The 13,758-nt window shown below is 43.1% G+C and overlaps 1 protein-coding gene across 1 annotated transcript in view; it reads right to left on the minus strand.

Annotated features, from left to right (window-relative positions):
* Nucleotides 1–2,666: 2,666 nt before the first annotated feature.
* The window catches only part of CLTCL1 (clathrin heavy chain like 1), a 38,257-nt gene continuing 27,165 nt past the window's right edge, over nt 2,667–13,758 (minus strand). The window contains exons 22-32 of the mRNA XM_084272085.1: nt 13,327–13,484; nt 13,067–13,231; nt 12,548–12,655; nt 12,028–12,195; nt 11,797–11,946; nt 10,935–11,066; nt 9,592–9,702; nt 8,861–9,031; nt 7,931–8,152; nt 4,978–5,053; nt 2,667–3,992 (exon numbers count right to left, since the gene is read on the minus strand). Of these exons, the coding sequence (XP_084128211.1) occupies nt 3,877–3,992; nt 4,978–5,053; nt 7,931–8,152; nt 8,861–9,031; nt 9,592–9,702; nt 10,935–11,066; nt 11,797–11,946; nt 12,028–12,195; nt 12,548–12,655; nt 13,067–13,231; nt 13,327–13,484 (1,577 nt within the window). The 3' untranslated portion in view covers nt 2,667–3,876. The remainder of the gene's footprint in view (nt 3,993–4,977; nt 5,054–7,930; nt 8,153–8,860; nt 9,032–9,591; nt 9,703–10,934; nt 11,067–11,796; nt 11,947–12,027; nt 12,196–12,547; nt 12,656–13,066; nt 13,232–13,326; nt 13,485–13,758) is intronic.

Consider the following 13,758-nt stretch of genomic DNA (forward strand, 5'->3'; position numbering starts at 1 on the left):
CTGAACCGCTGGCTAGTGGGATCTGGTGCACACAGTGCTATTTGTTCCAAGATTTGCAAGTTCTAGCCTGATTTTTTTTTTCAGTACCAACTCAATCCACTGCCAGGCTGGTTTAATCACACTAAGAGTCTCTCAGCAGCTGTATTCTAGCCTGCCAATCAAAACGTCCTGCATTGAAGCATAAACATTAACCCCACACCAGTTGAATGCTTTGCCCACGTGTATCATGCATGCCCAGGTACAAAAGTTACCCCACACTCATCTGAGTGGGCATCTCATGGCAAAGGATCTGATTATCAGAGTTCAAAAAGACAGTTTTTATGCTGCTGAGTAACTGTTGCTGGTTCACTGCTCCCTGTTTCACAGAGCCTTATTGAGAGAGCCATGTCAGCCCCTAAGTGCCAGCTCTGAGCACAGCAGTTGCTAAAAAAAGAAGTGATTAAACCAAAATTAAGTTCTGGATCTTACAGTTACTAGTGTCTTTCCTCTATCACTCCCATAATTTATACTAAATTGAATAGGCTTCATCTTACTATAATTATTTTTTAAGAGGCAAAAGACCTTTGGAGCATTTTTTTCTGCTACGCTGCTGTTTAATTAGAGAGCCCTAAAAGGAGAAGGAGAAATAGATCTCTTGTAAGATTCCCTTTTACGTAGCCACTAAGAAACAGAACTTACCCCAGTGATGTATTCCTCCCAAGTTTGATTCCTCACAAGTTTATGGTGCTGGCTCATCTGGCCTAGCAGAGCCCTCAGCTGCAGCCTCCATTGGAGCTCTGCTTCTAGCAGCAGCTTTGTTAAACATTCTTCCTCCTGCTACTTGGTGTTTGCACCAAAAGAAACCAGTAACCTTTAAAGATGCAAGGGAGCAAAGGATAGTGTACAGAGCTGAAGCGCCAGCACAGAGTGAGCAGCTGAACACAGGTCAGTATTCTATGCCAAGAGCAGCACATGTCCTTGCAGTCATTTGCAGAGAGATCAGTTTCCACCTAGCTCACAAGACGCTGCAGCAGCTGCACAGCAATGCTTGGGAGTTGCTTGTCATCTCTGCTGCCCAAAGCTCACCAGGTTGGGGAAAATCCCCCCAGGTCTGACAAATAGCAAGAGCTGTTGCAGAGGAAAGGCATGCTGCTGCTCACAGCAAAAGGCTGGGTGTAGGCTGAAGCACGGTACTGCCTGTATCTAAGCCCAAAGTTACCTTCCAGGTGCTACACTCAGCAGCGTGTTGTGCACTGCCTGATCATTCTGAACAGCACAAGCCCCGTCTCACAGAAGTGGTGGGAATTAGTGAGCAGCTTTGTTTTAACAGAGGTTTTCTGCAAAACAATCTCAGCCAGTTTTTCAAAAACTTGGATGGACACTACAGCTTCAGAAACTGGAGTAAGTCCTCCACTTAACCCATGAGAAGAGGTATTATGTCCTGCTGGGAATGACTTAACTATTACAGAAACAGTGAATACTTTGGTATGCAAGAGTTCTGTTCATAGTGTAGGTAGAGCTGCACTTTAATGCCCATATGTGCTTCTGGGTGCCTTTTAGAATTAAAGATCACAACATTTATAAAAGCCACTATACTTCACCAGAGCTTAAGATACCATGAGAGAAACTAAAGCAAAAGTATTCAGAGCTGTCAGCTTTGCTTTCTTTGAGAACTCAGTTATTCCTGTAATTAGATTCCCACACTGCAGGTGTTAAGGATCCCCGGGCTAGCTCAACTCTCTACAGGTCATGAGCTGTTCTAGTACTTCATCTAGCAGTTTGCTGCATTCTACCCTCAGCTTGGCATTGGTGCTATGAAATCACAGTACATTTTCAAGCTGTGAAGGAGGAAACTCCTACAGTCCTGCTACTCATTGAGCTTGTCTCCAGTTCACCTGCCTCACCACAATTCCTTTTCACCAACAAGGAGCTCATCACAAAATATAAGTACCATTTGTCTGGAAAAGAGTGTGCTGCCCAGCTAATTCCTGCCAGGAATAAGCCAGGGCAGAGTGCTGATTTGCTTGAACCCAAGAGCTGCTCAGTATTTCAAGCTGAGCTGTTGAGTGCTGATCAGTACAGAGCTGAGGTTAGTATGCTTTACCAGCACTTGGAGCATGCTGTCCTGCAACAGGAAGGTAGAGACCACATCTCTGTGATAGCAGTGGCAGTGCAGGGACCAAAGGAGACAAAACACTAGTTAAGAGTTGTGCTGAAGCTGCCTGCCATTACCAATCTCACAACCCTGGCAGTCTCTACTGGCTGGCATTTAAAGATGTTTTGCCCTGTTCAAGTAGAATTCAGCTTGATAAGGTGTTATCTTGCCACTACCACTGCCATATTAACATGCTATAGTGGGGCAGACACTACCTGCAGTGTCTCCCTCAGTGCAGGACTGAATCTTTTCCAGTCCCATGAATGAAGTCATGTAAGCATGTGACTGTCTCCTGCAGCATGACCTCCGGACGTGACAGAACACTGGTGAGTCCAGTGAAGGGACTGCAACTCCCCCTTCAGTTAATCACTAAGCCATCTGCATTGGGGGCTTTGGCACAAGTTTCCCTTTTTCCTGCCTGGCATTCTTAGTTGTCAGATTAAGAAACCTGATGCTATTAGTAGTAGTATGTTACTACTAACCAGTCCCCAACCCCAAGATATTAAGACTAGAACCACACAGTGGATACTGCAGTTTTACATTTATAGTTGGACTTTTATAATATTCAAGATTAGCACAAGATTCATAACCATAAATTATACATTGTTATCTAAGTACATAAAACGTTAATGATACATGGATTTGAAGAGTGGCACAAAGTAATAATACATCCCCGCTGGCATTCTCAAAGAGGTGGGCGACGGACACGCTGTGGGTACTGCTGCAGCACAGCAGAACTGGGGCACCGTGCCCCAGCAGCTCGGGTGGTGCTGCCTCTGCCCACCAGCCAGGGTCAGAACACGGTGTGGCAGGAAGCCGATGCCAGAATGGGTTAAAGGTGCAAATAAAAAGTCAGGGTTACAGCCCTCGCTACTGCCTCAATATCTGAGCAGTGTGTCCCCCTCCCCAACCCTGACACTGTGCTCTTGCATCTCTAGTACTTTGGCAGCCCATGCACACACCCCTGTGTTTGCTTGCCACACACAGCTGAGGTTTCCTTTAGTACCATTTAACGTCAACAAGTAACATGCTCTCTTCTTGTTAAACAAAAAGGATCTGGGAAATGTTTGCTCTCTGGCATGAGAAGATTTATTTTCTTCAAGTCTCAGATCTACTCCAGAAAATATAGAACAGACTCCAATAGCATTGAACCCAAACAGCATTATTGTCCAGAAAAGGAAGCTTTCCCAATATTCCTCTAAACATTCAGAGCACAAATATTAGAAAGCCCATTTTCTTTTGCATATAAGACTGCAAATAAAATGGGGTAGTCTGATGTACAGAAGCTTCCAACAATTCATTATTAACGAGATGCTTCACTGAATTGTTAACAACTCTGCTACTTCAGTAGCTTCAGCTAAAGCTTTAACAACTTGGTGCCAGGTAATTTCCCAGCTGCCTTCAATGGGCTTTGCTAAAGAAAGAAAAATACGCTCTCTTCCCCCTGGCCTCAAGCAGTTATTGCTACATGAGTTAGTGAAATAGTGCCTTAACTTCTGACAAGAGTCTCACAATGCCATTAACAAAAGCTGCCTTTCAGAGGTTGAAATGTAACCGGACAATAATCAATAAATAACAGTAACAGGCATCCCATTGAAGTCTCCGCACCGAGCTGGGCAGCAAGTGTGTTCAGCCAACAGAAGGTCATCTGTGCCTTTAGGACCATTGTACACTTCTTGGAGAAGTTAAAAAGGGACGGGAAGGAAGAGAACAGAGACAGTGAAGGTCTGTCAGAGAGCTAGTTACATATTGAAACCATAAACAGGCGGCTGGGTGAATCCTGGTGCTGTGTATCCATATGGGAAGTTTGCCTGGGGAGGTACTGCGCTGGGGCCTGCTGTTAACATCAGCTGCTGGCCTGGAAAAGCACAAGGAAAAAACAAAGTTAGTTTAGGAACCCAAGCTTCCTTAATGCTAGCTGTACCATAGGACAGGTTTATGAAAGTGAAGCTAAAAATCAGCCACTGTGTAAGCATACACTAGCAAGTCACACTATCATTCATCATGCACCAGAGTGGGCACCTAGGCCATCTGCTCTTGCTACCAGAGAACTACAAAAGCAAGGCAGGACTCAGAGGGAAGATAAGTATCAATTGATCTTGAGGGGATGATAAACCCAGCTTGTTTGAAGAGACCATACTGAAAGCCAAACTGGTATGATTTAACCCATGCATGGTCAGAACTTGGGTAAAGCAATTCAAGCAAATAGTTAGGTCTGTTAGGTCTCACAAGTCTGCAGTGCTGCAAAAGGCCTGAGTGTACCTTCACACGTTTGTCTTCATCACTAGGAGCACACATGCCTCATGCATATGTTAAATTCAGGTTAAGTTATAATCTAACAATGAACCAGTCACATCCTTCCCTTACCAGCCACTTCTAGGTGCTCATTAGCAGAATGCCTCTTCAGAAGATACTCTAAAATAGCAGCACGCTTGGAGAGCCATGTTTTTTGTCTTAAAATGGGTGAGCTAGAAAGCCAGTCTGTCATTCTACTTGGAAGAGCAGAAGGCAGACACATTCCTCAGACAGGAATAATAGGAGGAATTTTGCATGCTCTGTAAGTTATTCCTGGGGTTGTGCAAACCTTGGTATTCCCTGACCTGCTACTATTCCTAAGCTAGCATTCTGAGCCATGTAAGAGGAGCAATACTTTAGCTGAGGAGTAGAAGTACTCTAAGAGTGAGATGTCACTTCAACTTACACAGTTCATCTAGTGGAGACAATCGTTTTACTATCTAGTTGAAACCAGTTTACATCAACTGGACGTAGTTATTTAAGTAACCTCCCCAAACAGAGACCAGAGTGACAATACATAACCAATTAAAACCAAGTCTTTCACCTACCAAATACTATTGGAGTGGGTTCAGTTACTTGTTCCTCTTCTTTTCTTAGGCTCTCAGAAGCATCAAGTTTATCCACCTACATTGAAGTGAACAGGAAACGTATGAAGGTCTTATCTAAGAGTTGCACTGTTATGTGAGGCTTTTCATGCCTGGTACCTTAGCTAACAAGTGTTCTTTTTATTAGTCCAAGTTGGAAACTATGAAAGTCTGCGTGTTCCCAGCAAGCCTGCCCTGCCAGCTGCTTTAGGTTTATTGCAACAAACAATAGTTGTCAATAGATCATCATTACCTTCAAGTGAAGCACTTCTTGGGCCCCTGTTCTAGTCATTAATTCAATGACCCAGAAAACAAACTCAGATTGCTGTTCCAAGCATCATCTCAAATGGGCCTAATCTACACTTATCTATTAATCTTCAGTCCCTCTCTCCCCTTCAACAAGAGGGCCTGGTTATTTGCAAGTATTCCAGAGCAGTGAAGTTTGATCTTATCTAGTACTACAGGCTGCAGAGTAGTGGTTTACCTGTATTAGTATTCATGGATTCCTTTTAGAGGAAACTCTAGAAACATCATGGAAAGTACTCTAGCAGTATCAGCTTTATACTGATCCCAGCAATGTGCCAAATATAGCTCTTCATGCTAAATACATGTGAAAATACTACAGTAATGCAATTTTGAATTGGTGAAGGGGAAGCAATCTGAGAAGGTAACAATACCTTCCTTCTCTCAGGTTTAAGAAGTTGTGCCTTCCATAAGAGAACCAGTGAGGCTGGAAACTGCAAGGCATAAAAATCACACAGCTTCCCACTGTTACAGGTAGTACTGACATTCTGGGCAAACCTACATTTAGCCCAATGCTGTATTTCAGCTGCTCCTCAGCCTCTTTCCCACTGCAAGAACTGTATCTGGTCTGAGAGGTGCTGCAAGAGGGATCTCTCATATTTTAGAGATGTTACCTAGACACGCTGCTTAACAGTTTCCTGGACATTCTGAACTTTGTGGCTCAATAATTTGAGTGGCAGTAGGTCTTTAACCAGTTTGTTTCTAGTTGTCAGCCTAACAGCTCTTCAGAATAAGACTAAGTATTTGAGCTACAATACTATCTGTATTACTATGGATCCAAGCAATTGACAGCTACCAGTTCCAAAGTACTTTTATTGCTCTACTTATGACCTGAGATTCCCACATTCTTGGATTAGACTTGTCTCTTTACTGCCCCTAAAGCATTAAGGAGCTCTGAACAGAAGTGCAGTTACTCCCCCTGTTGCAGAACAGCAAGTACATGGAGAGCTGGTATCCACAAGAAAGGCCAAGAGCTGCTCTCCAGGAAAGCCTCAACAACTGCCTCATTTGCTGCCCCCAGAAGTTGCTCAAAAGGCTTCCAGATGAGTGCCATCCTACTTTGTGTGCCTTGCCCCTTCTGGGGCATAGGTTATTCTGTGCTTCAACATCATCTTATGCATAAAAGAAGTTCTGGAAGACACATACCCTGCTTATAGCTAGTATATTCTTTTGTACTTTTCAAGTTAGTTACATGAGTTTTAGACATACCACATTTATAAAGCCCATTCTCTAATTTCATACTTTGCAGTTAATTCAGACTAAATTAGTTCCACTGTAAACCACTTCGACCATGCAGATTCTCCTTCTGGCAAGTTATCCCGTATTTAGTACACGTGATTACTTGCAAATCCAACCAGCAGTTTAAGAGACAGGATCTGGGACCTGAGGCTCACATAGAAGAACACAGGTGAACTCACGTGGCAAGTTTCTCCTCAGTGGAACATGAGGAAGAGTTGTTTAAGATCTGAGCAAGTTACTTTCATCATACTCACAGGCAAGAAGCTTACAGAAGCTTTATGCTCCTACTCAGTGCCTGAAAGATCACACACTTGTAATTTACAGCTTAACAAGCAATTTGTACTTAGAACACATCCTGTTGTGGGGCAGCTGCTTTTGTTTGCTTATGAACAGCTTATCACCCAGCCACATGTCTGTAATACAGTGAATGAGGTTCAAACAGTCAAGTCCTCCTCAATCACTTGCTTCTGTTTCCCACCAAGAGCAGCAAAGTCTGGTTGGATTTGCAAGTTGCTTGTGAATAGTTATCCTTTTAGCATTAGAAAGTGAACAGGAAATGAGTTAGAGCTAAATTACACTGCTCTTCTGGCAGAAGCTACAGCTAGATTCCTGTAAAAGAATCCTAGGATATTGAGGGACACAAATGAACACAAAGAGTTTGAAATCAGAGTGTCACCTTATAGAACAGCCCATCAACCTGCAAGAAAATTCAGAGGGGAATACTTAACATGACTGATTAAAGGCAACCTGAAGCAGTCATTTTTAGATTACTCATTTTAATGAAGTTCTTTACTGTGATGCCCTATACAACCCTAGAGCCTTCTAGAGAAGTAGCTTAGCATCCTACAGCTGCGTGAAACAAGCATTTCAGGACCACACTGTCAGAATCTCTCATCTCTGAACTGAGGACTAGCTATTGCCATCAGAATTGTACAGCCAAGCTATGCATCTAAAGCTCTTTTTCATTTAAAAAAAATCATCAGCAGTCTACTCCTATGGCTGATGTAGGAATAGTGCATACTCAAAAGCTATATATTCTCTCAAACAAGGTAACAGAGTACTTCCATAGTTACTCAAGGTAGAGTGGTACAAGGTTGTCCGCACCAAGTCTTCAACTTCAACTATGGAGCTGCTTTGAACAGTACACAGATGCTGAAGTCCACTGCTAAAAGCAAAAGTTTAGCTAGACCTCTTTCAGGCCCCAAATCTATTAACTTTGCTAGCTAGCCTGAAGTGATGAAACTCACAGAACTTCCTAGAAGACTTAGTCTGAGGAACAACAATATTCCAAATAGGTGCAAAGAGCTCTAGTTTGCAGAATGCCAATCGTCCAGCAGACTAGAAGTCTTAACTTCGCAGCCTATGCAATACTCACTTTGGTAAGGTACTCTCTCATCACTTGGATGAAATAAGGCATTGCAAAGTCCATGATGTTATGCCTCCATGCCAACTCAAGGACTACATCTGGATGCAGCAAGTCATAACATGTGAAAAGGCAGGCTGCAAAGCACTCCTGCTTGCCTTCTTCCAGGAACCACTGAAGCAGCTTCTCAGCTAGTTCTGCATCTTTCGACTCTGCAGCATACTGCATAGCATCCTACAGGAAAGAACAACAGTTAAGCTTGACCCTTGCCTGTTAGCATCTTGCTCTACCCCTTATGTGCATGTTATTGCTAACTAAGCCAGCTATTTCGCATACCATCAAGTTAGCCTGTAACACCACCAAGAATGTTCTGAAGGAGCCAAGCTACTGTACATACACTCAGTTAAGACCTCTTATTTTGAGGCAACCCAGACACTTGTATTAACATTAACCAACAGGCTTCCCTTAAGTACTTGAAGTGGCCTAAGATTTTGCTTAGTTCTGTAACAGAGAAGATAAACAATCTTTCTAGTATCTGACCTACCTCATCATTAGGTGTTTCATATTACCCAGAGTGGAAAAGATTTGTGTCAACTATTTGTTGTGCATCCAGGCAGAAGACATCTGCCAGCACTCCTACGGAGCAGTTAAAAACCGGCCTGTGTGAACTTAGTACAGGCGGGGGAACTATAGTGTTGTGATGACACTGCATCCATGCCCTAACAAGGGTGTAAGTCTTCAGGCTTATGGAGGATGTTGCACACTGATACAGAAAACTGCACAAAACATCTCCAAATGCAGGGCAACATTATCAAGTTAGGTTTAGGATATGCATTTGAACTCCAGATTTGAAACTAACAGCACACATTCAGTATCCAGGGAACTCAGGCTTCACAGCTCAGGCTTCTTTGACAGTCAGGGAGAAAGGCTGTGTTAACTCACCTTATACAGACGGTCTTTCTTGCATAGCTCCACACTCTGCTTCCAGCGGTTGTTGCCCTTGTATAAATACGCCGCAATACGCCTGAACTCAATCAGCTCGTGCTTCTCCAGACGCTGAGCCAACGTTATGTTATCAAAGTTGTCATAGGCATCAATGGAAGCTCTCAAGCCCTGTTAGAGAGAAGTGTTACACCTGCTTCCAGATGGTAGTGAGAACTACAGCGGAGAAGCATCTAAGCATGGTGCACAAGTGTTGAAGTTCTGCCAGCTGTACAGTGATACTATGGCTACAGCTTCTTCACTATGTTGATTTCATGCACCTCTCCAAAAGAAGACTTAAAGCAAGATGCTAACTCTTGTCATACTGACTTCACTTGACAGAAAAGCTAATTAGCTTTAGAAGACAAAGCATTTCTTCTAGACAGCAGCCAACAGGGCCAGAAGCAAATCTTTTACAGAAGTGTTGCCCAGTACATACCCAATATAGACCTTTATGAAGTCTGCTGTTCTGAGAGGAACTGCAGCATGTGCTTTGTTTGCCAATCACCAGTGTCTCAAGACTTCTGCCTACAAAGGGACTGATTCCACCCCCACTACTGTTGCACTGCACAACTTACCTTCCACACAAGGGGATTACTTTGCATCAGACAGGGAACAACAAAACTATGGTGGCTTTTTGTTGGAGAAAGAGGAATATCCTCAGGCCTAGGAATCCATTTTGTGGGGCTCACCTGGTAATCTTCCTCCTCTGTTAAAAGGTTGTTTAGAGCTTCATTAACTCCTTTGTTGTTGTGGTTCTGGACTGAACGCAGATAAGGCTTTACTAGAAGTAGCTGATTAACCTGGAATTAAGATGATTCCCAAACAAGATTGAGTACACCACTTCTGACACTTTATACTCCTGAAACAGGTTCCCACTTTTTATTACAAGAGTTTGTGCTTACTGTCAGGACCCTTTAGACAAATCATCTTGGGCTGCCAAAAGTAAAATAAAACATCCTCCTAGGACAGTTCACAGAATCACAAGGTTGGAAGAGACCTTTAAGATCATCAAGTCCAACCATTCCTGTCCTATGCTAAACCATATCCTTAAGTACCTCATCTACCCTTTTTTTAAACACATGCAGGGATGGTGACCCAACCCCCTCCCTGGGCAGCCTGTTCCAGGCCCTGGAAACTCTTTCAGTGCAAATTTTTACCTTGACATCTGATCTGAACCTGCCCACGAGCAGCTTTGTGCCATTTCCCCCTTTTATTTTTTTTTCCCCATTTCACCTGTCTGAAGAGACCATTGCCCACCTCTACAACCTCCTTCCAGGTAACCAATGTCAAGTACAGGGGCACAATCACCTTCCCAGACCTACTGGCCATGTTATTTTTCATATAAACCAGGATTCCATTGGCCTTCCTGGCCACCTGGGCAGACTGCTGGCTCATTCAGTCTGCAGTCAGCTAATACCCCCAGGTCCTTCTCTGCCTGACAGCTCTCCAGCCAGTCTTCCACAAGCCTGTAGCGCTGCATGGGGTTATGTCCCATGTGCAGCACTCTACACTTGTCATTGTTAAAACCTCATCCCATTGGTCTCAGCCCAATGGTCCAGTCTGTTCAGATCTCTCTGAAGAGCCTCCCTACCCTCAGGCAGATCAACACTTCCTCCCAGCTTAGTATCATCTACAGACTTACTGAGGGAGCATTCAATCCCTTCATTGAGGTCATTGATAAAGATGTTGAATAGAACCGGACCCAGGACTGAGCCCTGGGGGACGCCACTCATGACTGGCCTCCAGCTGGATTTTGTTCCATTCACTACCACCCTTTGGGCCCAGCCATCCAGCCAGTTTTTAACCCAGCAGAGGGTCCACCTCTTGGTATATCTTGTCTTAGGCAGAGTGTAAGAGTTGGACTAGCTTTTAGTATTTCCTGTATCAAGCCAGGACCAGGCTGCTGATTAGTCTGTTACATTGACAGCAAATCCACCTGATGGATGTTAACCCTTTTTTCCAGCCAGAGACTGGAGTGTCTGAACTCAAGCAAAAGGTGTTTTATTCTTCATCTACCATCTCCCAAGCTCACCTTTGAGAAAAAATTGACTGTTCTGGTGTGATCCAGCCGTGGAGATAATACAAGCAGGAGATCATTGATCAGCAGAGGTTTGTAGTCTAAGTAGAACTGCAAGGCTTTGTAGTACAGCTCCACATTGGCCACCTGCGTGGTTAGACACTAGTTAGTACTTCAAACACAAGCAAGCCCACAGTGCTTAAGTTTGGATTACTCAACTCGGCACAAGGTTTGTCTCAAAAGCTTAAGTTTGCTTTTAGAGGCCAGAAGTTTTACACTTATATGCAGTATTCCTGTTTAATCCAATGACACAATGTCACAAGCTAGCAGGGTAGTACAAACCAATTCTAACCCATCCAGCATGACAAGACACTGGTACAGACCACTCACTAGTGTTAATGTGACCATTCACTGAACTCCTAAAGCTGGTAAAGGCTATAGTATTAACCAGTCTCAGTTGTCAAATCTTGTCTAAATTCTTAAGCAATTCACTATTTTCTGCTGCATTCATGGACTGCCCCACTGAAACAGCTGGCAACACTGGCAGAGATCTCTCAGTCTGAGGCTGTGACTATTCTTGAGTAAGATAGCAGTCAGCTCAAAGATATTGAGGTTATACCTTTTGCCTGTGACCTGTGATCATGAGCAGCCTCTGAAAACATCCTGTGCTAGCTGCTGTCACTCAACATAATATACTGCCCAGCAGAAAACAGAGTATGAGTAAAATAATCCTTATGCTAAACTGACTGGAAGTTAGTGTAAGTTCATCAGAAAAACTGAGTAGTAGCTTGAACTTATTTAAATGGTGACTCAATTGTGCGTTTTCCCCTCTGTTCTGAAAGCCTTCCAGCACTGATTCAGTAAACTAGTTGCTTACCTTGGCAATTATGTCTTTAAACTGCCCTTCTTTCCAGGCATCAGTGGGATGATTCATCATAGTGATGATCGCATTGTCATACTCCTCGTACTTGTCATAGAGGAATACGAGTTCTGCCCAGAGATGAGCCTGTTCTGCAGCTCTGAGCACCTGAGAAAATGAGAAATCAGTCAGTTCGAGTCAGACAGCTTCCCAGCTTCACTTGCACTGTAGCTGCCTTACTGTGCATACCTTTGGAATATTAACTCTAGACCAAAAGAGCTCCAAGTGTTCCCTCATTTTCTGAGGCTTGAATTTGGAGTACAAAATAGCAAGTTCTGTAAACATTCCCATGTGAGCACGCTCTAGGCCCAAAGCAGCTTCCAAAAGGGCAATCAGTTCTTCAAAGTAGCCACGATCCTGGTTGTTAGGAAAATAAGAATTAACTGTAGATTAACATGTAAATTCATGGCATTTAAAACTTGTGAAAAAGTGTATTTACTTAATTCAACATGCTGTGCTTTTTCCAAATGACAGTGCTTAGACTCATAAGGCATGATTCTAGTGAGGTGACAGAACTGTAAAAGAATGGACAGTGAAAACTACCACCCTTCCATTTCCTATGGAAAAATGCCTACAGCTATCAGGAAATGGAGATGGAAAAAGGCATTTAAACATCAGCCCTATAGGATATCAGGTTTTATCTGTGACCACTTTACTAGCAGATATAAGTATGCTGTCCAAAGTCTTCTAACATTTTCAATGATCTAACCTGATAGTAGCTGATCAGCTCTTCAAGTTCATCAGCATGGATGACAATGTGTAAGCCACAGATCTGTGCCAAGCGGAATTCTTTGCCGTCCACACAGGCGAAGCATACCTGTAATGAGTTGCAAACAAAGGTAACAGAGGCATACTGCAAGGCTTAATGTCCATAAATGGAAAGTTCATTAGCAAAACTATACAAATTTGAGGCCTACATACAGTTCCAAATAGGCATTTCCATAATGCTGGCTCTAGAATTAAAATCCCTGCCATTCAGGTACACTGTTTTGAAATTAAGTTTCATTACTTCGGGCAATACGACAGTTCATAAAGCTACAGACACTCTGTAGCCAGAGAAAGTCAGCAAAAGCTACTATCAGAGCTAATTGTAGATAGATATGGATTAAGTCCTTTTTAATTCTCACATTACTGACAGAACAAAGGAGTCAAATTATGCTCTAGAGCAATGTGCTGAGAGGCAACAGTAGAGCACGTTCTGCAGACTATTAAAAAACACTAAAGTTACCTCCTTCCAAGTCCTTGTGCTGTTGGCTTTGCGCCCACTGTCCACTGCTGCCTGATACTCTCCAAGGTGCACCAAGGTAGATGCCAGGCGAGCAAAGTTAGATACATTGTTATAGAGTAGTTTTGCTGCTTCATACATCCCCTCTTCATAACAGCGATCACCAACCTGGATTCAGAGTCCAAGGTAAACGAGAGTAACAGCAAGAACTAGGAGTCAGCTAAGCAGGAAGTAAGACATGGGAACTGCTGATCAAAACATACCTGTTGTATATGGGCATTATTAGGGCCACTAATAAACTCCTCCAGTTCTGACAGACGATTAGTTTTTGCCAAAGCAAAAATAAGTTCTGTCTCTACATAAGACTCTCTAGCCTTCTTCCTGGCCATCTGTAAGAACTTGACTAGGTCCTCCCAGTTATCTTGAAGAAAGAAGAGATATTTAAGATCCTCTGTTTAGTCATTCTGTATTACTCACCTTGTTCCCTTTAGGAACAGTTTTTTTTACCAGTAGTCTCAAGGATCTCCTCCACCATGATACTAAGTCATTTATATTTGAATTAAGAAACTCCTTCCTAAACACAAAGTCACCTTCACAAAAGGATGGACTTCTTGTCCAGATGGTCAGCAATTCAGCCACATACAGCTAGGTACACACATTACACTTGAGTTAATTTGGACTGTTGTCTAAAATAT

This window comes from Gallinula chloropus, assembly GCF_964237585.1.
Source record: "Gallinula chloropus genome assembly, chromosome: 17".
In the NCBI taxonomy this organism is placed as follows: Eukaryota; Metazoa; Chordata; class Aves; order Gruiformes; family Rallidae; genus Gallinula; species Gallinula chloropus.